Consider the following 24615-nt stretch of genomic DNA (forward strand, 5'->3'; position numbering starts at 1 on the left):
GTTTACACACACACACAGACACACACACGCACTAAGGGCTGCAGAATAGATTTTAAAGTTTCTATGTGCAATAAACAACAAAGTCCCAGTTGAAAGGACCCAGAGTTAAAGCTGAGCTCCCAAATGAATTAGACTAAAAAAGATAACACCCTGAGGCATCTGTGTGTCTCAGCATTTAAATTATATCCCTTGAAATACGAGTTTGGACTTGGTGCCAAGAAATGGTTGAAGAGCTTTTTCATGAATATACCCAATAGAAGACCAATCTGTTGAAATGAAATGTGTCTCTAATCATTTGGTATAAACATAACATGTTTCTACTTTATTATGTAACCTTGAATCATCTTTGTCTTTTAATGAGGATTTTGGATTGCCACTAATGCTTTACAATTTCATGGAATTATATTGTCCTGGTGTTATGCTACATGGGAAATATGTACTAGAATTTAATTTTCCACTTAGTTAAATGGATAAAATAATTTCCAGGTTTCTTTAAAAAGAATTCTTTCTCTTTTTTTCCTCTAAGGCCTTGTCTCATTTATACAGATATTCCATACAAATGATATAATGCTGAAAAAACTTTTTAGCAGATTTCACTTTCTGAGTCATTTGACAATTCTTTTGTTCTTTTCTTTCTCGAATTATAGGCTGTGTGTTCTTTTTCCTTTTTAGGATTAGTGATTACATGGATCTGACCCCTGTAGATATTGTAGGAAAAAGATGTTACCACTTCATTCATGCTGAAGATGTGGAAGGCATTAGACATAGTCACTTAGACTGTAAGTACTTCCATTTTTGTCAAAATAATCTGGTGCAACAGCTGATTACTCCTAAACTATTATTTATATTCCACAACTGGGATCTTTGTCTTTCACCTGCTTTTTTTTTTTTTTTTTTTTTTTTTTTTTTTTTTTTTTTTTTTTTGCCAGAGGTTTTCATAGAGGATGGCTTAAATGTAATTCTTTGTGTGATTTATTTTCAAGTCTTTTTATAGACATATAAGATTATTTAAGTATGTGGAAATACAGCATTATATTTGAATTACTTGAATTTCCAGCAGCTATTAATTTACATGTGCTATGCATTTTTTAATCCTTAAAGAGGTATTGCTTACATTAGAAACTCCCTCCCTGGCACAGGATAGGAACTCCTCCTCTTTGAGGATTTTGGGTTTTTTCTGAATCATAACATGGAGGACAAAAACTGCAGCATAATTGGGATTTCACCAGGTTTTTGGACACAGAGCTGAGCTACAGCTCTGCTAGAGCTTTAACCACCCCACGTGTTAACATCTAAATGACCCCCATCCTTACAGCATCTGAGTCCCTGTTATATGCACACTGGTAGTATCTGATTAGGGGAAGGAAAACAGAAGAACAAAAATGTTGCAAGAGACAAACCTTGCGAGAGAACATGTGCAATGTCTGTGCATGGGGGAAGGGAGGTTCAGCTTGATTCCTGGTAATTAAACTCTTTGTGTTCCTCTTATTAAAAGCCATAGGGCCTAATTCTTTTCTTGTTGAGATCTGTTGACTTCAGTGATGGGGCTCCTGATTTACCCTTGTGCGAAAAAAGACTTATGCCCATAATCTCTAATTTATCTGTGCCTGCAGTGAAGGCAGATAATTCTCTGAAAGTTTCAGTGACTGACTGCATTTATGATTGACTTTGGTGTTTTTCTTAATGCAGAAGACAATCTGCAAACTACTTCTTAAATTCAGAGTCACAAATTTGAATAACTCTGCTCCCCCTTCATCACGTCCTACTAGCATTTCCTAATAAAAGGGCAGCAGCCCAAATGCAGCCACATTTAATTAGATTTTACAAAACCATATGACTACACTAGAAGGCAGAAAAAGATGTTCCATCCCAAATTACCTTGCTTGATCTGCAAGGGAAGATAGGAGGATAACCCTGACTGGAAACAGGAGAATAGGGACAGCTTCTATGACAACATATGACAGCCAACAGCAGGATTAGGCTGTGTAAAGATTTCAGAAGTTTCCAGAATGTAAAGTGTATTTGGCATAAGATCAGGTTAGGTATATTTCCGCAGGAAAGAAAAAAACAAACTTAACTATCCAAAGGGATAAACAAAGTAATTTTGTATCATTTAAATTTTAAGCATTTAATATCCAGGAGAATTTGTCACTTGCTGAGAAATGAAGGAACAAATTCAGAAACTCGAATTCTTGGTGCTCTTGAAACTGGAAGTCAAAAATGACAAGTTGCACTTTCACTGCACTATCTGACCAAGGAAATAAAAGATATTTATGACTCAGATTTACCATACCACCTGGCATAGATGAACACCCCATTTGAAAAAGACCTTAATCTTCTGAATGACCACTTCTCTCTGAAATAGGATATGTTTTATGTAACATTCATCTTCGGAAAAATTCAAGATCTATGCAGAGAGTATAAATGCAGTGTGGCCCAGTGTATGAGCACTGAACGAGGACTCAGGAGACCCTGAAGACAGGAATGACTTCTAGAAAATCATTTCAATTTACTGTGCTCCTTCTCTCACTGTTTAGCGGATTGGATTGCAAACTTTACAAACACAGGGATATCTCCCACTATCAACTACAGCAGGGTTCACAAACTGGCTGTGTGGCTATAGCAAAATTATTCTTGCTAGGCTAGTTGGTCTTTCCAATAGACAGGGCTAGTAACATCTTTTATGTATATTTCTTATCTTGTCTTGTAGGAACAAGATGCTCATAGAGTCATTTAGGTTGGAAGGAACAACCCTACTGCTCAAAGCAAGATCAATACTAATTCAAAGCAAATTTTTTAGCACTTTGTCTAGTTGATGTTGAAAAACTTCATCTTCTCCACAATTTCTCTGAGTGATCTGTTCCAATTATCTTAAATGTCAGTTATCCTTACAGTGGTTTTGGGGGTTTTTCCTCCTATGCAGTTGGAATTTCCCTGTTTTGATGGTGCAGCTCCTCGCTCCATCTTTGCAGTATCCTGCTTGCTGCTAGGTTCCCCTGATGTCCCCTCAACTTCAGGCTAAGCAATCCTGGTTTCCAGCCTTTCCTCACAGAGCAAAGCACACCAGCCCCTGGTGTGACAGACCTCCTCTGAGCTCACTTGAGTTTATCAACATATTTCCTATGGTAGGAGCCTAAAACTAGATTCCAGATGGAATTGAAAGAGTGATGAGTGAAGGGGGATAATGACTTTCTGTGCTCTGCTGGCTGTACCATTTTTAGTACAGCCCTGCTGATTCATGCTTAGCCTAGTGTCCAGCAGGACCCCAGGTCCCTTTTCACAACCCAGCAAGTCAGTCCCCAGCCTGTAACATGGCAGGGAATCTGCCCAGATACAGGATTTTCATTTGTCTTTTCATGTTCAACCTCATGCTCTTTATGAAAGATCTTCAAGTTTAAATTAGTCTTGGGAATAACAGGAAAAGTACATCTGCCAACTAGCTCTAAGTTCTGCAGAAGCCAAAGTGGTTCATCTCTTTGCCCAGAAAGATGTTCAACTCCTAGCATTTGACAGTAAAAATTGTATAGAAAGCAAGAGAAAAAAATTATAGAGCCCCAAAATACATCATAGCAACTTGTCAACCATATAAAATCAAATTCAAACCAAACTAGAAAGAGAAAATCCTCCTGGTTTAGTAAAATTAGAATTAGAGCTGAAATTCACAGACTGGCAAACATTGGTTGTGGAAGATAGAATCCAGCAGAACTGGTTCCCCAAAATAAAGAGCACAGGATATTTGCCAGTATGACATTAAAAAAAAAAAAAAAAAAAAAATTTAAAAAAAAATTGAAAAAATTAAAAAAAAAATTGTGCAATATTTTGAAGAGGACCTGGAAGCTAAAGTAATGGATAGAAAGCACTAGAACTTCAGAAAGTAGCAAATTAAAAAGGTTGCATTTGACAGAGAATGCAACCAAAAAATCTTGGTGTATTTTTACAGGAAATAAAATAATATTTAATGATTAAAACCAGAAGGAATCCAAATTGCAATTGTAGATTTAAGGGTAAAAGAAACACAAGTAAAACTGCTATTCTGCCTATTTGCTGGCAACATATCATAAGGAACAAGTAAGACCACTGCATCCTGCCTTCTCATCCAAGATATTCAAAGACATCAAAGAGAAAAACAAGCAAAGAAGAAATTGTTGCACAAAATCACACAGAAAAAAAAAAAAAATCAAGAGGGCTGTTGATGGCTTCAGATCATAGCAGCCCATTAGAAACTTAGAAAAGCAGGTCCTTGTTAACTCTATCTCAGATAAAAGAAGACAAAAGCAGTTTCAGGAATGTGACCATAACAAGTATAATTGTGAAGAAGGTCTGCAAGATTATAGCAACGACAACAGGCTTTTGTAAAGGAACTACTGCCCTAATGAAAGGTCAGTTATGGTCAGTGGAAAAGCTTTCATGAGCTTCAATGGACCTGGGGTTGTGCCCTAAAAAAGCAATTTTTATGGACTAAAATTCTGAGCCCAGTGAAGTAAATAGTAAAAATTCCATTAAGTTCAAAATTTCTATTAGGAGATTTATGCTAGTTATGCCTTGATGCCCTTGTGAATTAGTAAAACAAAATTCATACTCTAACTGTACATACACCTGCATTTCTAGCAACACCATAATATATGGCACGATAACATAGGCTATTGAAACATATTTTTTTTCCAAATAGAAATAAAAGTTTATGGCAGTTGTTTCTATTCTGTTTCATTCAAACTTTGAATGATCATGCTTTTTCACAAATCTCTCAGCCAGTTTTTGGTGTTTCAGTTAGACCTTATTAAGCTCTTTCCTGCTTTAAAATGCTTCAGGATTTCAGGAGTTTGGGAATCTGCTCATTTGTTCATCTTCACCATGTTTGTTGAACAAATTGCTGGTAGAATCATGACAGATATCACTTACCATAAATCAAGTCTCTCTCACAGAGATCATGGTTAAAGTGTTCTCTAGTCTAGCAGCCTGTACACATCCAGCATCATGGCCCAGCTGTTGGCTCAGCTAACACACAGCAGCTAAGCTGCAATAACTCCTGTTTCAATCCAAACCCTAAAAATTACAGGTCTAGCTGTACCCTGGCACAGATACAGTCTCTAATCCTAGTTCTGTAACAGAGCTCTTCATTAGATTACATGGCATGAAGGAGTTGTAATTGAATGTTTTGTGTTTCATATTATGCATCTAGAACTAACACCCTGGAAAGAGCCTTCATGGCCCAGTTCTACTTTACCACTAGCAGGAATGGGGAAGGTGGCAGGATCCTTTCTATTTACTTACCCCTGCATAAAAGCATTGCAGGACTGAGCTGTGTCAAGCATAGGGCAGCTTGTACACTTCCACCAAGCCATGAGTCCCTGCAGGAGTAGAACTGCCCTTGTTCTTGTCATCACATCAGTGACCAAGATCCCTGATCTTAAAGCTAGCGGCACACATTTGATCAAATCAACACCAGGCAGATCAGGAAAATTACTGTTGTATCAGGTCTTAGCACTCTCTATAGAATGCAGCAAGGGCAATTGCTGCTCTCAGGAGTACCATGCTGTGCATATGTTCTTCCCTTTTTCTTGACACTGATATCATTCAGAAGTAACAGCCATTTTTAAAAAGTTCATTTCATGCTAAGAATGAATGGATGTCATAAGCTGTAGGAGTATTCATCTTCTGTTTAATTGTAAAAAATTAATGGTCTTCATTGAACATCAAGTTACTGTTCAATGAAGGTCATTAAGAAAACATCAAGGAAGGATAAAAGTCAAGACCTCTGAAGGCAACCATGAATATACTTTTGGGCAAAGATATGATAACATACCATCATTTCAAAATTAATATATTGTTTGCAAGAACATTGTTCACAAGTACATACCAATTGGTATTGGTATATAATATATGCTTTTTCATTTTGGAATCCTAATTGAGGTCTAAATTCAGAAACCCGACTCTGACAAGAAAGATACTGTTGTCGTCAGCTATTGCTTAGAAAATATCATCCTCCTTCTTCAGGATTTGATTTACAGCTATGAGAAATGCAATTCCTCAGGAACAGTGAGCCAGGGCAGTTCATTTCCCATAAAGCAAAGGTCTCTGATGAGTATGTTTGGTAGCACTCCTTCTCATTCACTTTATCTGGTTTCCAGTGGTTAGAATAATCCAGTCTTTCTGAAAATAAACCATTCCACATTCACCTTTTTCATGGCTCTCCTATTTTTTAAGGAATATTGCCCCCTCAGTCTGCTTTTAAATCAGTTATATATTCATGATTTCTTTATGTATATTCAGTAGAAAAAAAAAAAAAATCTATTCTCTACAAAATATTTCTTAGTGGTTTAGCCTACCAGCTGTAGTTGAACTAACCCTTTTAACTTATGTACATCAGTTATAATTTTTTATTCTCTTAATAACCTCAAATACATGAAAAGCAAATAGAATGAGTTTACAATTTCTAACAGTAAAATACTTCACATATTTTGCTATCATGCTGTGGAATAACTCTGCAATGTCAAGTAGCTCACAATTAGTAAAACTGTAGGGGGAAAAAAAGAAGTGTTTTGATCCTGAGGAATTTTTATCCTAATCAGATCGAAATTTCAATGCTCTTGTAGTGCTTAATATCTTCAATAACCAAAAAAATCAAACTGATTCCAATGTCAGGTTTTACATTCCGGGAGTGAAATAAAATGCTAAAATATACAAATGAATCTCATGTTTGTACAAGTTTATTATCATCACTGGAAAGCAAGATTGATTCTAAATTGGTTGATAGAATGTCAGGGATTTAGCCAGTTCTTAAACTAAGCCAAACTGGCACCCTGAAGACAGTCTAGTGTATGTTGTTTTCAAAGTATTGCAGAGATGCTGGTCTGACTACCTGCACAATCTTTCTCTCTGTCCATAGTATGGACCTGCAAAGATATTTTTGTTGGACACTGGCACCCTGTAGTCCTTTTGGCTGGAGATAGTGGTGATACAGAAAGATGAGGGAACAGGAGACAAGAAACTGGAAGAAATGGAAGCATGTAAAGGAATTATTTTTTCTTTCCGTAGAAGGCTAAAAAGGATCATAATGGGCTTTGGTTTTAGCACATGCCCAGTGTTTGTTTTTCAGTCCTAATGAATCTTAAGAGATGTATGCCTACCCAAGAGTGTGTATTTGTCGTGTCTTTTAGCCTGAATTGCTCTGGAATCCTGCAGATGCTGTGTTTGCTCCTCCAAATTCTTCTTTGGGTTACATGAGATATTGGTCTGTCTAGCTTAATTTCTTTCCCTGTTGTTTTTTTGGTTTTTTTTTTAACAAAGCCAAGTTCTTCAGAAGAAGGGGAAAACCAGTTTGCTGTATGCAATTGTGTGCCTTGTACTATTGTTTTATAAACTATTAACTCATGGCTGGCTCATTTCTTGACAGGTGATACTTACATTTTTGTGTGTGGACGACAGTTGTTACTGTTGTATTTTGTGGTTTAATTATCAATTTACCATAAAAATACTCAGAAATAATTTTTAATCCCAAGAAACTTCCAATCTTTGTTATATTTTTGCCTCAGTTTTTCAAATGCAATTTTTTTTTCTATTGGACAAATATTTTCTGTATGTAAAGTAGATAAATGTTTATCTGGAGAATCTGATCATTGGGATAGTAAACAAACCAGAAAACTCTACAAAGATAAATCATTAAGCTATTTAAATCATTAACTGCTAAGCCCAGTTGCAGAATTTTGCCTTCTGTAGCTTAGCAATATACAGTTATTTTGCAAGATGCCTCAGATATTGTTTGCATCAATAACCTTTTAACTTAATTCCTGATGCTATTTCATCTTCAAATTAAATCTAATGCAATACTAATTTAGTACATTCCCATTTCAGTTTGTAGGCTTCCAATTGTGTCTTCCATAGCTCATAGTAAGTTGAAATTTGCACCCAAAATCTCCTATTTTGACCTTAAAACTGTACATAATGCCAGCTGTATAAATACATGCTGCATTAAGGGGTTATAGAGTGAAGGTTGAGCTCTGACTTCTGCTGGTAACCAGTTTCTCTGTTAATAATTTTCTGGGGGTTTTTTTAAGTCTTTTTGTGCTCAAAATTTCCAAGCCCAGAAAGGAGTTTATATTTTGATATTATTCTTGTGATAAATTGCAGAAGCATATGTTAAATTGCAAAGCCATGGGAACAAAGGATATTACTGTACACGTTCAGCAGCTTCACCTTCATTCTGTCCACCAAACTATTTCTGTGCTAACTTTTTGCTAGAGGATGTAAATGGATGACATTTTAAAATAGGACAGAAGTACTTCAGTCACATATCTGTCTACCTTCATTGCTGAGGTTCTCTCCAAGGTTATTGAGACCAGAAGTTTCCATCATCTTGTAGTCTAAATCAGAAAGTGTGTTGAAAATCCACTGACAATGCAAGAATGGATTAAGGATTTTGTTTGTAATTTACCAGGCTGTGAAATCCCCATCCTAAAATGTCACTATGAAGGTATGATGAAACCATTGCAGATTTTTCCAGGATTTTAAAAACCCATTAGTGCTATGGGCTATTTCTCTTCTTTTTATTTTTCAAAGGTCTGGACTGCTGACCTTGTGTATCTAAGGGAGACAGTTCTCAAAGCTGTAAGGGCACAAAAACACTATCAGTAAACTGTATAGCACATATCAAATGTGTGGCAGTAGGTCTTATTAGCACTCCTTTGAAAGAACCTGCATAAATCACCTGAGGCTTTGCCATCCATGTGTCACGTGGTGGGTCCATGCTGATTTTGATGCCTGATAACCTATAAAGTGAGTGGGCTGGTACAGGACTTTGCCTCAGTCCTTTGGGAATCCTTCAAAACACCTGAAGCCTTTTAACCCAATGTCCATAGGTTGCCAAGTATTGCTTCTGAGATCACAAGATGCATAATTATTCCTAAATTATTTTAATTTTTATTTTACAAAGTTGTGCTTGGGGTCTTTTTGTTGGTTGGTTGTTTGTTTGTTAGCACTAAGCTATCTTTTTAAGGCCTGTGGACAAAAGTGGAAATCTTTGGGGTTTTTTTTGCTTTTTACAAGTCATCTGGTGTAAAGGGACAGTATGTTTCAAAAAGGTCTGCTGTCAGATGTGAGATGGTGATGAATCTTTGTGGTGGTTTGAGGAAGTTTGAACATTTGGTTGTGCCATTCCACCATGACACTGTGCTCTGGATGCCTTTCCTCTAGAGATTAGCCTGAGGAAATCACTCATTTCACTCAGCCCAAGCACCCAAACAGGAACCCTTATCCCAGAAATGAAAGCATGTTTAAGGGATCCTGTCCTTGAAACAGACAGTCTTTAACCCAGGGAGTTCAAAGATAAAATTAATATTGCTGCCAATCTGCTTCCATGATCTTCAGCCTCTTTTCCTATTTTTGGGAGATGTAGTTATGTGTAGTCTGCAGATGCATTTGGCATGGAGGGGGTTATTTTCTAAAATCATTAATCTTACATAGGTTGTCATATGATGGCCATTAATATTAGTGGAGAGATGGAGACAGATTTCAGTTTCTTGAGCAAGCAGGGCCAAATTTCTCCTCTGATGTTGAGTTTTAGTAGCTAAGGGCAAAATTTGGGTCTGGGATTTCATTTTCCCCTACAGTTTGAAGAGAGAGTTCATTAATGATAATGGAAGTTCTGTCTGAAGTTGGTGTTCAAAGCAGGTTTGGGTTTCTAAATGACCGTTTCAATATTAACAGAAGAAAATCACTTTATGGCAGGATGGAAGTCATGGGGAGAGAGACAAACCATTAGGGGAAAAAAAGTTTAGAGAGAAAAAAGCCAAGAGAATCCTAGGTCGAAAAATCTACTGCTCATTTTTCGATCCAGTCTGCCATAAAATAAACTTATATAGTTTATTTACATCCATATTATCTATAGAAACCACAGAACAGTTTTCTAATTGCATGCCATAAGCTTCCTTTGAATAGTGCCTCTAGCAGTACATTGCATTCCATTTGATCAATACCTACATAATGTTTTGAAATAAACATTTTACCTAGAATTATATAGTCTTGTTAATATTCATGGTTATGCATAATTATAAAGTTGTCATTTCAGATGTTGGGCTGTGGGAAAATGGTATGTTATAATAATCACAAAAAGAAGAGGGGAAAAAAAAAGTGCCTCTGTTGTTCAAGTAGGAGGTGATTTCCAGAGTGCTGGGAAACACCATTTTTTGTGTCTTTGTTGGGTTTTAATAAATTTGCACTGCTGCTGTGAACTAATGTCGTGTAAACTGATAACATGGAATTGATTTTAAACAAAATATCTTCCTAGTCCTAATCTGAGATAATTTCCACATGCAGCATGCAAAGCCTTCCTCACTGCATTTGGCAAGTTACAGACTTTAATCCTAACATGGATCCATATTTTTTAAGTTTGACTCAGACCATTTTTAACATTTGCTTTTCTGCAAAGAGGCAGGAAAATTGTTGCTTAGTTTTTAAACATTCTGAAGGTTTCAAATTTTTCTAGATGCCTGATTAAGGCTCTTTTTTTTCTGCAAGGTTGTTGATACTTAATTTTGCCTAATTTATCACATATTTATGTATGTAACAACCCTACACTGGAAGATTATACAGTATTTCAGATTGCAAAGTAAGCAATGAACCAATTGCCATACTTAGCATTTTTAGAGTGACTGTAGATGCTCAAAAGAATATCCCAGGTGAATGAAGAAGTTGGGTGGGAGTTTGAATATCAGTGAGGTACAGTTTTCTTTCGTGAACCTGATCTGCTACTTCCTGCTTGTGGTAGGAAAAGATGAATTTATGTTTATAAACCTGTTACTATTACTCTCTGATATTCATATCACAGTAGCAGCCAGGTCTCAGTCAGTGGTATTGACATGATAGATTGCATTCTACCCTATGCTAAAAAAGATGTTCTCTGTCCAGCACTCAGGGCTTTCTCCTTTTATATGCTGTGAGTAAAATGCAGCTTTCTAAAGCCTCACAGAACCAGTATTTTCTTAAAACAGTTATCATCTTTGTATTTTTCTTAGGACTCTGTTGAGATACAGTAAGTCAGCCAGGGCTGGTAAGGAGCTGTGTGCAATGAAGAGAGGTAGAGCAGCATGACCCACAGGGACCCTTGTGATGGGAGGGTGGCATTCTTTACCAAGCTGTCCTGGTGTGGAGGACAGGTGTCTGCCAAGAAAGGGAGGAGCTTCTCTTTGAAATGGAGAATGTAACCCCCCTCCCTCCAAATTATTATAATTTGGAAATTAAGGGGCTCTCGGGCAAAGATATGGGAATTAGGAATAACAGTTCTTTTCTAGGAAAATTAAAAATAGAAATACAGTATTACAAAGAACAAACCCAAACCACTGACAGAGTCAGAATCCAACCTGACACCCTTTCAGTCAGGGTGCTGGTAGCAGTCCCATTAAATGGTGGCTGCAGTCCCCCTGCAGTGGCAGATTTGGTTCAGCTGAAGCAGTGCTCCTGTAGAAGGTGCAGTTTTCCTCTGAAGGTCCAGGGATGATGTGGAAAGGTCTGGTTTTCCTCTGGAATTCAATGGAAAAAGGCTGCTTTGGTGCCCAAAATCCCAGTTTTTATATAGGTAGGAAAGGCTTGGCTCCTCCCCCTGGGTGGAGCATCTCCCAGTGGGATGATGTAATTTTATCAGTCAGACTTATTTTATCAGACTTAATGGGCCAGCAGCAGATGATATCTTCCTGGAGGGAGGATGGGTTGTGGAAAAGATAAAGATGATTGCCCCACCTGGTTTTAAAGATGGCCCATTAGCAGATAATACGTGCCACACAGATAAGGGTCACTGCCCCACCCAGCTTCAATGGATGGTGATAGAATACACATTTCTGGCCACATCCTGTATTGCAAGCCAAGACACAAGCAATCTGCTCTGAAGGCCTTGCTGTTGGCCCAGGAGGTAGACAATGCCTTTGCACACTGTCCAGGCTGAAGTCCCCTCCTCCTCACTCTACCCCAAGTAGGAGATCCAAGACAGGACTCTTTGTGGAGAATTACGTAGTTGACATATGATTCCTCACCGCATCACTCCTATCATCCAGCTGGCAATTCTGCAGCAAGTATCATTTAACATTGCTAAATATTTTTCATTGCTAAAATCCAATTTGTGGATACCAACTATTTAAAACATCTAGCTCACTAATTGCAAAATCTATAGGAAAGTCCTTACAACATCAAAGACTCACTTGATCCTCGGAGCTGTTCTAAATGGAAAACTGTCTCTGTTACAAGCAAATAAGGCACTTAATGCACTCTTTCTGGCTGTGATGCTATTTTTCCTGTGGGTTTTGAAAATGACCTTCCTGTAAGCATCAAGGACTGTAACTTTTCAGATAAAGAAACTTGTTCTTGTTTTAAGTCTATGCCAGGTTCATTCCCCTATAGCCCACAGTTTTCAAAAGCAGAAGAAAAAGTAATCCAGAATTAAAAAAATAAAAACCCCTCTGTTTCCAGAACGAAGTTACCCTGTCAGCTTGCCTTGGGCCTTAGGTGGAGAAGAGGAGATTAAAGAGTCAGTATTCCTTTTCATGTTTCGTCTGCCAGTTTTGTGAATGTAGAAAGAGTACTTGTGGCTGCAGCTAAGTATCCAACTGTAGTATTAACTACGGCAATTTCATTCTCCTGCAGTAAATTAAAAATATTCTTATAAGTTTACTGTGAGAGGAGTTCAGTATCAATACCATCCAGTCATTGATAAAGGTATTTCAAGGAGAAGGGTGAATAGCACAGCAGATGTAACCTCAATATTTTCACCGATTATAAAGAGGCTCTTTGTGAAGCTGTGTGAATATGTAAGATGATCTCATCATTTCCTATTTACTCAATACTTACCTGAATACGCAATATAGTGTAGCTTTTAAATGCATATGCACATGAGTAAAATGTCCTTTTGTAAGGGACTTTGCTAAAAGACTGCTTTTGATACACAATTTCTTCATCTCCTCTTCAAACTGAATTAAGCTACTTCCTTCTTTTAAAACACAACTCACTATTTAGAAGCTTTGGCTTTGATTTCTCAGAACAGCCTTACAGGAAGAAACTATGTTCTTTTTCTATTTGTAACCATATTTCTGAAGACAAACTTGTACTGATTTATTTTAATTTTCTAACAGAAATAGGTTCCTGCAAAGAACACTGACTGTTTCTTCTTTTTCCCCCTCCTTCATTCCACCGCTACAAGAATATTGCTGTGCACAAAGCTACCAAGGAAAACTGAAATCCCTCTGTTGGGAACTGTGTACACAGCAATATATTCATACTTTGAGAAATAAGTGATGGGTTTTTTTATTTCTTAGCATGACATACTGTGCACTTCTTGCATGCCAACAACTGAATTCAAATTGAGGAACTAGATAACATTTCAGCAAATTTTAATCAGGTTTAGCATCCACCATTTTAGCAAATACATCTGTGTAGCTGACATAAAGGTCACCAATTTTAAAACATTAACCCTCAGTTAGTCCCTTTGATTAGAGGGTTTGTGTATATGTGTCTGTGTGTGTGTATTTTTTAAAAATATATTACCCAATCCTGCATAATCCCATCACATGCACCATCCCACCAATGTAATCACAAGTCTTGCCTTGTCTGCCATGTTGGGTACTCCATATATAAAACAAATAGAAATATAAAATTATTTACACTGCTCAGTGAGTGAGGGATTTGCCTCAAAACAAAATACCCTGAAAATTCAGGATGTAATCTACATGGCATTACATTTTCAGAAGTTTATGCTAAATTGAAATGCATGGTCTGTTGTTAGAAAACATAACTTCACATGAAATGTATGGTCTGTTCCCAATCAGATTTTAGTGGTGTGACTCTTTGCTTTCATTTCTTCTCAAAATCAGTGACTTTATTAATGGACTCTCCACACCTGTAAACTGAAGATCTTTAAAATGAAACTGGGCTTTACTCAGTAACACTAGATTATCAATAAACTGGATAGATTTCCCTCCCTGATGCCTCCTTAAAATTGCTTTTTTTTGCCTCAAAATTCTTATCTAATTTCTAAGTTGCAGGTTGGCAATGCCAGCAGTTAAGAAATGCTGTAAATTTAAAAACATTACAATTTTTTTTTCATTGTCTTCTTTCATCACATTTAGAAATTTCTTTCCAAGATATACTGTGAATTTTCAGAACTGACCTGGCTTAGTGCACTCTCAGAGGAGGTAAGAACCAGATTTAGCAGCACAGTGCAACTTGCCTGCCAAAGAATCCCTTTACAGAGAGAATTTTTATATTGAATCATGGGACTTACTTCCTTCAGAGTGTGGTCCACAAATCTCTTATATGAAATGTGCTTTAGACAGATGCAGCAAGGAAAATTCTGTGTATCTGGTAATATATCTGAGCTGGCCAAAAATAGAGTGGGAATTTGCAGGTAGATGAACTTCATGAAAAGTTCATTTTTAATGCAGTATTCCAGACATTCTTTGGATGTATTCTTTGTACTTGGGAGCCTGAACTCTGAGTATAGATGGTTTGTATATAGCTCTGACACACTGAATTCTCATTCTTGAAAAAGCAGGCATCTTTTCCTCTTTTCCATAGATCTGAAATGAATTCTCTGTTCAGTCCATGACACAGACTTTTCCAGTGGTGCAACAACCAATATAAAAGTTACTGAAGGATGAAGGACTTCTCTAGGATGACCAAAAGAGTTGAAGAACCTGGGTCCTTATAACTCTCACTGTTCAGAATTGCAGCATGCCCTTCATCACTGGCTAGTGACTCACCTGGTACTTTGATTTTCAAATATGTATGTGGACAGTTGTCCTTTGACATCTGTGTAGCACAGTAAACTCCCTAGATAGAAACTGTTCCAAGGAAGACAATAGTGTATTTAGCAGATACAAGTGCAGATAGATTTTACCAGCTCCTGCACTCAACTGTGAGTATTCATGTTTCCAGGAGATCTGGAAAAGTATCACTCCACACCTGTGTGCACATCAGTTTTACACTCAGCTGTAAGCAGAGTATTTTGAATGCCCTGTTTTACTGAGATGGAAATGCCTACCATTATCAAAACTTACAGCAGTGCTTTTCTTCCCTTATTCTTCGTAACTGATAAAGTTGGGCTAATTTATGTGAGATTGTTTTCTAAAGTGGCTTACAACATTGGTTTGACAGAAATGCTGGGTAGTCAGTTGTTCATATTTTATCTTTATTCTGCTGTATAATGAGGTTTTGAAGACAATGAATTATCATAGTAGAATATTTAGAGCTTGAAATACAAAAGTAAAAATTTAGGGAAATATTGATGTCTGCTAGAAACAAACTTAGTTCACTAGAGGCTGCTGAAAAACAACAAGACCCAAATACAAATATTTGTTTATATTATAGCTGAACATAACTTGCTCTTCACATTCACTTTACATGCATATTTTTCTCTAGTAGTTGAAAAATTGCACTGGGGGTTGGGGGGTACCTCCAAGGTAAGGAAACATCACTGTTTGTATGGCTGCCTTTGTAAACATCTTTTTCTGTAGATATCTGCTGTGCACGGATTTAGATATAGATTCATTCATATGTATAATTGGGGGTATAGACATTTGGTTAACTTGAAAGCTCCAAAGTGTCATTTGTCACATTTATGGTAGGAACTTTACTGCCTTAAATACTTATCCTTTTCCAAAGTGACTTCTTTTCTTTTCTCTCAAAAAAAAAAAAAAATTTAAAAAAAAAAAAAAAAAGAGAAAAAAAAGAAAATGTACTTCATTAAACTATTGTATATGAAGCACTTATTAGCCGTAATTAAATGGACAATATGAATTTACTACGTCTTTAGGACTCTGGCTTGTTCTGGTTTAGAGCAAGATGATTAATGCAAATACATATTACTTGAGATAACCATTTAGCAGCTAATTTAGCCAAATTTATTACAGCAGTTAGAGGTTTTTCATTTTAGCAGACGGAGACAAGGACATGACAAAAGCAGGTGGTGAATGTGAAGGCACACTGCCCTCTAGTGCACCAAGCTCTGTGGGAATGGAGAGGAATTCGGGGAGAAAGGGCTCCAGCCACAGCCCTGCCCACATCTGGTGCAGTTTGTGGGTTTATAAAACCATTCTGCTCCCTTCCACTGAAAGGTCTGCCTTCTATTCCCTTCCCCTGACTCGGAAGAGTCAGGCACAAAACGAATCCGTTTACACTGGGCAATATTTTGGCTGAAGTATTACTTTAAACATCTGTATTTCTAAGCTGTCTCGCTGAGAGCGTTTAACAGTTTCATGTTACTGATTGCTTTTACTTCTTCCTCTGTCTCCTGGCACATTTCAAGCATTGGAGAGAGCTGTCACTCCTGGGCTCTAACCAAGCCATTCCGTGCCTCCCTTAGGCCTCTTTCTCAGCCTGTTGGTGGATTTACTTGGCTCTGGTAGAAAGTAAATCCTCCAAAGACTTTTCCCCCACTGACCAGTGGAGATTTGGTTCATCTGAGAACTGTAAATTCTGTTTGACAAGATCAAAGAAACAGATGTATAAGTTCAGTGGTTGATATCGCCTGCAATGAGGAGAAATGATCAAAGCAGCAGGGGTAGAGTATCTTCCCAAACCTTTCAAATATCCAGAATCTCAAAGAGGTCTACCTAGGAGCTATGAATAAATCACATATAAATTTGCCTCTTTTTTTCCTTTTCTTTTTTTACAGTTTGACATTGAATGCATTGGAAATGTCCACACAGCAATAAGTATTCCGAGAACCATAGAGATTTGTAGTATTTTTTACTTTTCTTCTTCCACTAGAGTTTCCAGAAGCAGATTAAAATTATACTTTAAAAACCTGTAAAATGTGTAGCTGTAGTTATAGTGAACTTCAGTATAAGTTTGTCATCTCACTGGCATTAAATCCAAGGGAAGCCAAGTGTCTTCTGCTTACCCTTGTGGCACGTTGTGCAACGAAGGTCATTTTACCACAATTCTAACATTTCCTCTCTCTTGCTTGTGTTTTGTTTGTATTTTCCTGTCAGTGCTGAATAAGGGTCAGTGTGTAACAAAGTATTACCGCTGGATGCAGAAGAATGGAGGTTATATCTGGATACAATCTAGCGCAACCATAGCTGTCAACGCCAAGAACGCCAGTGAGAAGAATATCATTTGGGTCAATTACCTCCTTAGGTAGGTCTCCAGTCACTCCTCTCGCTTGAAATGCTGTCTCTGCTGCTTGTCTCTGCCGGTGAGAGGTCTAGGGAAAAAACAACAGCCTACCAGAGAAAGTTAAGAACTTTCCATATAGTCCACATCAAAAGCCACGCCGTTTTTTAATAGTTTATTGAGGCATCTGTGGTATCTCTGCACATGAGAATATTCTTGAGTTATTATGCTGCCTCAGGCTTGAAATAAACCCTCCACCATTTTACTGCGAGCCCTGAAATCTACTCAAACTGAGCTCAAAGATAAAAATTATCCACACCAACTTTCAGTGGCTGTGTTATAAAATCTGGTGTGAAGTGTTTGGCGCTGCTTTATTTGGATATTAAAAATGCAAACTGCTGGTGTGCAAAAAAATAAAGTTATCTCTGAAAGGTATTTGGCAGCTCACTCCAGAGAGAGGAACTTTCTCAGGACAAAAAAGGCTCAAACTATTTTGTTGTTCCTATAAGCATCAGATAATATTCACACCGAAAAATGCAAAATAGGATTTAAAAATAAAAGTACTATAAAGTGCTATTTTAAGCTGTCAGAAATATTTTAAACAGAAATAGCAGTAATGGCTTGAATAAAAGGCTGTTCCCTGAGAAATTCTGTTTTACCAAAGTATTTTTAAAGGACTGGTTTCGGAGCTCAAGGGAAAACCAACAGTCATTGAGAGACTGTGAATTATAAACCTGACCTTTCTCATCTGAAAATACCTTTCAGCACATTCTGTTTTGTGAAAATGTTCAATAAGATTGGGACATTTTCTGTTTCGTTCCAAAACAGGACAAACAAACAAAAAAATTTGAAACCTTGAGATTGTCATGAAATGCAATTGTCATTTTCTGGCCTGTTCTCTTTTTAAGTTGCTTGTCATGGTTTGTTACATTCCCTTTGATGCCATGAGAGTTCAAAGTGATGTCTAGGGGTTAGATTGTGACTTATTATGCCAAGACCAGCAAGCCCTGAAGAGACTGTGCCTGCCTAAACTTGCATGTTGAAATGCTTTTGATTCCCCTTTTGGGGAAGAGAAGGAAGAAATCCCTGGCAGGAGAGCATTGTAGGGCTACTGTGGGAAACCTTGCACAGTAGCGGAGTTTTCACTGGCACTTGCAATTTTTTTGTCCTATTATGATTGAGCACAGACTTTTCTGAATATATCCTTATCCTGCTGGTTTTTTTTGTCTTTTTTTTGCAAGTGTGAGGCAGAATGTGGCATTTCAAGAGGTCAGCTTAAGGCTGACAATTCTGAATTGAGGCAGCTTCACTGCCTCGGTCCTTAACAGGGCTGCAAAATGCCCAGAAATGTTCTCATATTTACAGCTCTAGCTGTAAAAGTCATCCATAAGAATTATGAACAGCTGCCTCTGTCCCCTTTGCTGCTTTCCAGACAACAGGTGAACCTAGTCCACAAACATCCCACAAAATAATTTTCTCTACAAGCAGAATACACCTAATAAAAAAAGAAAAGCAGTTGGTCTTCCCAGGTATCCTCCCAGAACCTGAGTTTTCGAGTGTATTCCATTCACCACTTTGTTATAGAAATATTAACATCTTCACTGAATTTGTATTTTTAATTTAGATTTCTCCTTGTACTGGAATACACAAAAGATCCAAATGCCCAAATAATATTTTAATAACAGATCAAGGCATAATTAGGTCTACTCTTAGCAGGAGTACTGGTCTGTATACATTTCCATGCATTAGAAAGTATGATTCAGCTGTCTGTAAAAGGATAGACTAATTACAGTGACAGGGAGGATTAATGCTGTTCTTGTTCTAGCAACTTGTTATTCACAGTGTGAAAGCCCTCAAACATCTTTTGCTTGGAGGAGGCAAATTTGGGGACTGCCCTGGGATGTAACAGAATAAAGTCACTTTGTCAGGACGAAGCCATAAAGATGATAATCATAATATGGCATCTCAATGTGAACTCAGAGTATTCACAGTACACTCTGAGAGGCTGAATATGAGCATAGTGTCATTGTGATAGTGTGTCAGGCACCCCAAGTGCTGCCTCTTATTGTTCTGTGCAGGACTCAGGACTTGAATTTGAACTGGATGGAAACGCTCACCTATTCAAAAATTATTAAAGACTTTGTTATTTTTAATACTCTCTACCTCTTATGGTTAGTCTGTTCCCCTGAATTTACATGCATTTAAGAAAGGAACACATTTCAAAAGGTACAAACCAAGCAAAAGCATAGTGTTGTAGGGGTTTTCTTCCATTTCTCTAGCAGTGTAGCTTTTTTAGATTGCAGTCATGTTCATTGCTAACAAGTCACAGGTGAGCACCACATGAGCAGATGAAGATATGATTATAATGGGTGTGTTGACAGTTCTTTATCCCTAACATATGCATCTTAACATGCACATGTGCATCTGTCACATAGTTAGAGAGGTTGCTTTCGGTTTCTTCCTGATGTGGATGTGTGTGTGCAGTGTTTAAAAAATATGTAGCCTATTTTATCTAATTTTTGGGTAGATTCTTTGGAGCAGTGGTCAATTCTTTAGCCTTAGCTGAGCACCTTCATAATAACTTCATGTATGATATGCTTGATTAAAATGGAATGTTGAGCAAAACAGGTATTGAAAGGACTGACAAGGTTGATAGAGAACATTTTTACAGAGATAACTCTAATAGACATTGCCAGTGGGAGAGAAGCAGATTGGAAAAGTTAAAACACTCTCCCTGTCCTCCCAGGCACAGAAATGGGATCGAAAACGAGATATTTTGTTGTTGGATGATTACACAGTGTGGCTTTACTGCTAGATATCACACAAGCCATGATGTCCCACTTCAGCAAGGATGCTTTGATAGCTCTATAACTTCACTAGAATCAAACAAGGTTTAGTACCTGGTCAATAAAAGTATTTGACTGCAGTATTAAAATAAGCCTTCACAAAATTCGTGCTGTGAAGCTCTGAAGCCAAAAATATATGTTTCTGTGTTTAATCTGCTATTCTTCCTATTTATGTTCTTTGTTCCTGAACTTTGATATGAAAAGAGAAAAAATTCATGAAATTGCAAATCATCCAATTGTGTTTATATTTGCTGTATCCTCTTCAGTAACCCAGAGTACAAGGACACTCCAATGGATATTGCACAACTTCCTCATCTGCCAGAGAAAACCTCGGAATCCTCAGAGACCTCTGACTCTGAATCAGACTCAAAGGACAACTCAGGTAACACACATGGTGTGCCTTTACACCTACAAGAGGTTCATATTGTGAAAGCCACATGGTCAGCTTTTACTTCTTACAGTTGCTTTTACTTCTCAAGTATTGCTCCATTATAACAAAAAAAAAATCATATAACATTAAATTGAAAAACACTAGCAAAATCTTTTAATGACTTAGCATTTCCATTTCCTCAGAATTTCTCTTCACTTTTTTATGCATTCTTGCCTACATAGCACCAAACTAAATATTTGATTTCCCAGCTGTGCTTATGAACAGGTATTGTGCCTTGTGCAGAGGACTTGGGATTTCAACTGCTGGATAAAATTCAATCTCTTCTCTTTCCAAAGTAGGCAGGCATTCTACAGAGAGGTCTCTACTGTCAATCTTTATAACTCTTTTCCCTGTATAAATACATTCTTGAAGAGTCTCACTAGGGGGCAGTGAAGATTGAAAAATTTGAGAGTTTTCTTGGGTTAAAAGTTATATTTAATTAAAATGTGTGGGTTTGAGAACTTGTTTCTAAGCTCCTTAAGTCTGGAAGTTCAGCTGTTTTTTAAAAACTAGTGTACATGTCAAACTCTATGTGTAAATTAATTCCACAGATGGTCCAGTACACAGATGGTTCACACATTCCCTGTTAGTTTTAACAGTGGTTACCTAGGCACATCTGGCCTTGAAAGAAGTGTGTTTTCCTGTAGTCCAAGAAGTGACGACATTTCTCTGTTGTGGCTGCTGTATATAGGATGGATGGATGGATGGATGGATGGATGGATGGATGGATGGATAGATAGATAGATAGATAGATAGATAGATAGATAGATAGATAGATAATTTTTTTCTCAGGTCTATGATAACAACGAAAAAGTCTAGAGAAAATGGATCATGGTGATATAAATCAAGAGAAAGCAAGAAGAGGGTCAGGCTATTATATTATATTATATTATATTATATTATATTATATTATATTATATTACATTACATTATGGCTGTACTTTTATTTGTTCTCCTTTGACAGCTTAGTTTAAGTCAATGTGCAGGCTTGCTGACCACTGTCATTGGGAATTTCTTCATCCATTCTCAGTGCTTCCTTTATGCTGTCTTGTTTCTGAACAGCCAAATAACACATATGTGGAGAACAATTTGCATTTCCCATATGCACTGGAAGTTTCTCCAGGTGAGAACATGAGAAGGACATGTACATTCATGACTTCTAAAGCTGATGCAGAGCAAGACAGCATTCCAAAGGTGCACAAATATCTCCATCTCAGGAGATGTCTTGAGTTTTGGAAGACAGAAGATGCAGGGGCTTGTTTATTTCAAAGGAATTAAATAGAAATGCCGAATGATCTGAAATTTGAACAGTATTTTGGATGAAACCAACAAATTCAGTTCAAGCTGAGATATAATCCCAGGCAAATATTGCGTAGTTTAGACCGTATCACTCTAAGACCACTCTTCCCCAGCAAGACACCATGGCCTTAAAGCACCTTCAAAAAAAGTAAGAAAAAATTGCAGGACAAATTCAATCCTAGCTGGAACAGAAAGCTGGATGAGACATAGGGGTTTACAGCTGCTACTTTGTTCCTATAGATTTTATTTTTCCCAAGGAAGGGTGTCTCCGCTGCTGCTCACACAAGCAAAAGTCCCACTAAGTGACTTGTGAAGTGCAGTGTCCTGAATGCTCAGGCAGCTTTCCTGTCAAACCCACCTTCAGCACTTCTGGGAAATAGTTTGGTATTGACATGGCTCCAGAAGGAACCAATATCTTTAGAGGCAAACCAGTCCTTCCCCTCTCCACCTAAAACAAGGATATTGAAAAGGGTAGTACTTGGCTCTGATGAGTGAAAAACATCTTTTATTAGGCAACAAAAGATTTCTGGCTGGTCTGTAAAGGACGGGGTTTCCTGAAACCTTTCATGACCCTTTCAAACAGTGTGTGATAATGGAGCATATTCAGTCTCAAAGCAGCTTTGGCTCTCCGAGTCCAGTGGCCTAGAGTGTTTATCTCACCCATATTAGAATTATAATTAAATGAACTCAGGCAAGAAGAGTGACAGCTTCTCAGGACTGTAGCTATACTATTTTCAATGGTCTTTAGATGATTTGGATCAATCAAGAATTTAATTCACTGTCTGATTATTTTTTCTGTATTTTTTTATACTTGTTGTCCTTCAGGAGAATATGGGAAGAGTCTAACAACATAGCATAATTTTTTTAACAATAAACTGGTTTATTCATTCATTCATTTTAACTAGTGTATTTATTCATTCAGATTTATACACGAGTTGCTTCTCCTCTCACACAGGAAGAAATCAGCAGTAATTCCACTGCAGCTAGAGACTTTATGCCACTTCAAAAGTGGCAATGGTCAAAGGAAAATGAGATGAGAGTACTAGAATCTTTAGTAAAAAGTGCTACATGTGGATGCCTGCCCACTGTAGGAGAACATGGATGTGAAAGAACAATCTCCAGAACATAACAGTGATAATGGGATTGTTCACTGCCTCCTCTTTGGATGGCACGGCTACAATGCCATTGTGCTCACAGCTGTCAACATGATTCTTGTCCGGTGAGCAGATGAAAAGGCCCCCTCCATCGAGGTGCAGCCATATAGCACAGGCTTCTAGTGCATTGACAGACCTGAGTCAGAGACATTCCTGGTGATCAAAACTCTCCCAACACAACACTGAAAAAAAGAAATGCATTCTTTACAGAAGAGAGCCAAAAAAGGTTAAAGCAAATCCAATCTCATTGGTAGGTAGAAATCTGGACTTGGATTATAATATGATGTACCTATTGCTAATGCTTTGTTTCACTTTCATTTTGCTCCAGAGGACAATGAGAACTCAAAGTCAGACGAGAAAGGAAACCAGTCAGAAAACAGTGAAGACCCTGAATCCGACAGGAAAAAGTCAGGAAATCAGTCAGATAATGAAATGAACTGTAATGAGGATGGGAACAGCTCCAGCAACCAGGACAGCAGGGACAGTGATGACAGCTTTGAAAACTCAGACTTCGAGAATCAAAAGGCCCCTGAGGACAGTTTTGGCACTCTTGGCTCTATGCAGATCAAGGTGGAGCGCTACGTTGAGAGTGAGTCAGACTTGCGCTTGCAGAACTGTGAATCACTGACCTCCGACAGTGCCAAGGACTCAGACAGTGCAGGTGAAGTAAATGCCCAGTCTTCCAGCAAACATCAGAAGAGGAAGAAGAGGAGAAAAAAGCAGAAGGGAGGCAGCATGACCCGGAGAAGGCTGTCAAGCACCTCAAGTCCAAATGGACTTGACTCAGCTTTGGTGGACCAGCCCCAGCTGCTCTCGTCACCAAACAGTGCCTCAGTGCTCAAAATTAAAACAGAAATCTCAGAACCTATCAATTTTGATAATGATAGCAGTATTTGGAATTACCCACCCAACAGGGAAATCTCAAGGAATGAATCACCCTACAGTATGACCAAGCCCCCCAGCTCCGAGCACTTCCCTTCCCCCCAAGCCAGCAGTAGTTTACATGTCTCCATTCCAGACTCTGTTCTCACCCCTCCAGGGACTGAAAATACTGCCAGCCGTAAAACTCAGTTCAGCACCTCATCCAACTCGGCCTTGGCTCCAGTGTCCTCTGACCCTTTGTCACCCCCACTTTCAGCATCTCCAAGGGACAAACATCCAGGCGGTCCCACGGCGTCCAACTCTTTGTTGTACACGGGGGATCTGGAAGCCCTTCAGAGGTTACAGGCAGGCAATGTGGTGCTTCCTTTGGTTCACAGGGTAACAGGAACCCTTGCTGCGACCAGCACTGCTGCTCAGAGGGTCTACACCACTGGCACTATTCGCTATGCTCCAGCTGAAGTTACTCTAGCCATGCAGGGCAACCTCCTCCCCAACACCCACGCTGTTAACTTTGTTGATGTTAACAGCCCCAGCTTTGGGCTGGATCCTAAAACACCGATGGAAATGCTCTACCACCACGTTCACCGACTCAACATGTCGGGACCCTTTGGAAGTGCTGTGAGCGGGGCCAGTCTGACCCAAATGCCTGCAGGGAATGTGTTCACAACTGCCGAAGGACTTTTTTCCACTCTTCCATTTCCTGTGTACAGCAATGGCATTCACACTACACAGACTCTGGAACGGAAAGAGGATTGAAATATGACCACATACTGTGTTCAGTGTTATACTCTGAGGCATAGACTATGTTTTAATTTAGACCTTTAATTCTAGCACTTTGAATTTGAGCAGGTCAGCTTATTATCTCAATATGATGGTCCCCATTTCATTCCCTTTCTCTTTAACTTGACTT

The 24615-nt window shown here is 38.1% G+C and overlaps 1 protein-coding gene across 2 annotated transcripts in view; it reads left to right on the plus strand.

Moving 5' to 3' along the window:
* Positions 1 to 24615, plus strand: part of NPAS3 (neuronal PAS domain protein 3) — a 581412-nt gene that overhangs the window by 553995 nt on the left and 2802 nt on the right. For both annotated transcript variants that reach the window (XM_056493937.1, XM_056493938.1), the window contains 4 exons: positions 673 to 779; positions 16971 to 17118; positions 20207 to 20322; positions 23152 to 24615. The exon at positions 23152 to 24615 is cut by the window's right edge and continues 2802 nt beyond it. In XM_056493937.1, the coding sequence (XP_056349912.1) occupies positions 673 to 779; positions 16971 to 17118; positions 20207 to 20322; positions 23152 to 24461 (1681 nt within the window). In that variant the 3' untranslated portion in view covers positions 24462 to 24615. The remainder of the gene's footprint in view (positions 1 to 672; positions 780 to 16970; positions 17119 to 20206; positions 20323 to 23151) is intronic.

This window comes from Oenanthe melanoleuca, chromosome 5 (assembly GCF_029582105.1).
Source record: "Oenanthe melanoleuca isolate GR-GAL-2019-014 chromosome 5, OMel1.0, whole genome shotgun sequence".
NCBI classification, from domain to species: Eukaryota; Metazoa; Chordata; class Aves; order Passeriformes; family Muscicapidae; genus Oenanthe; species Oenanthe melanoleuca.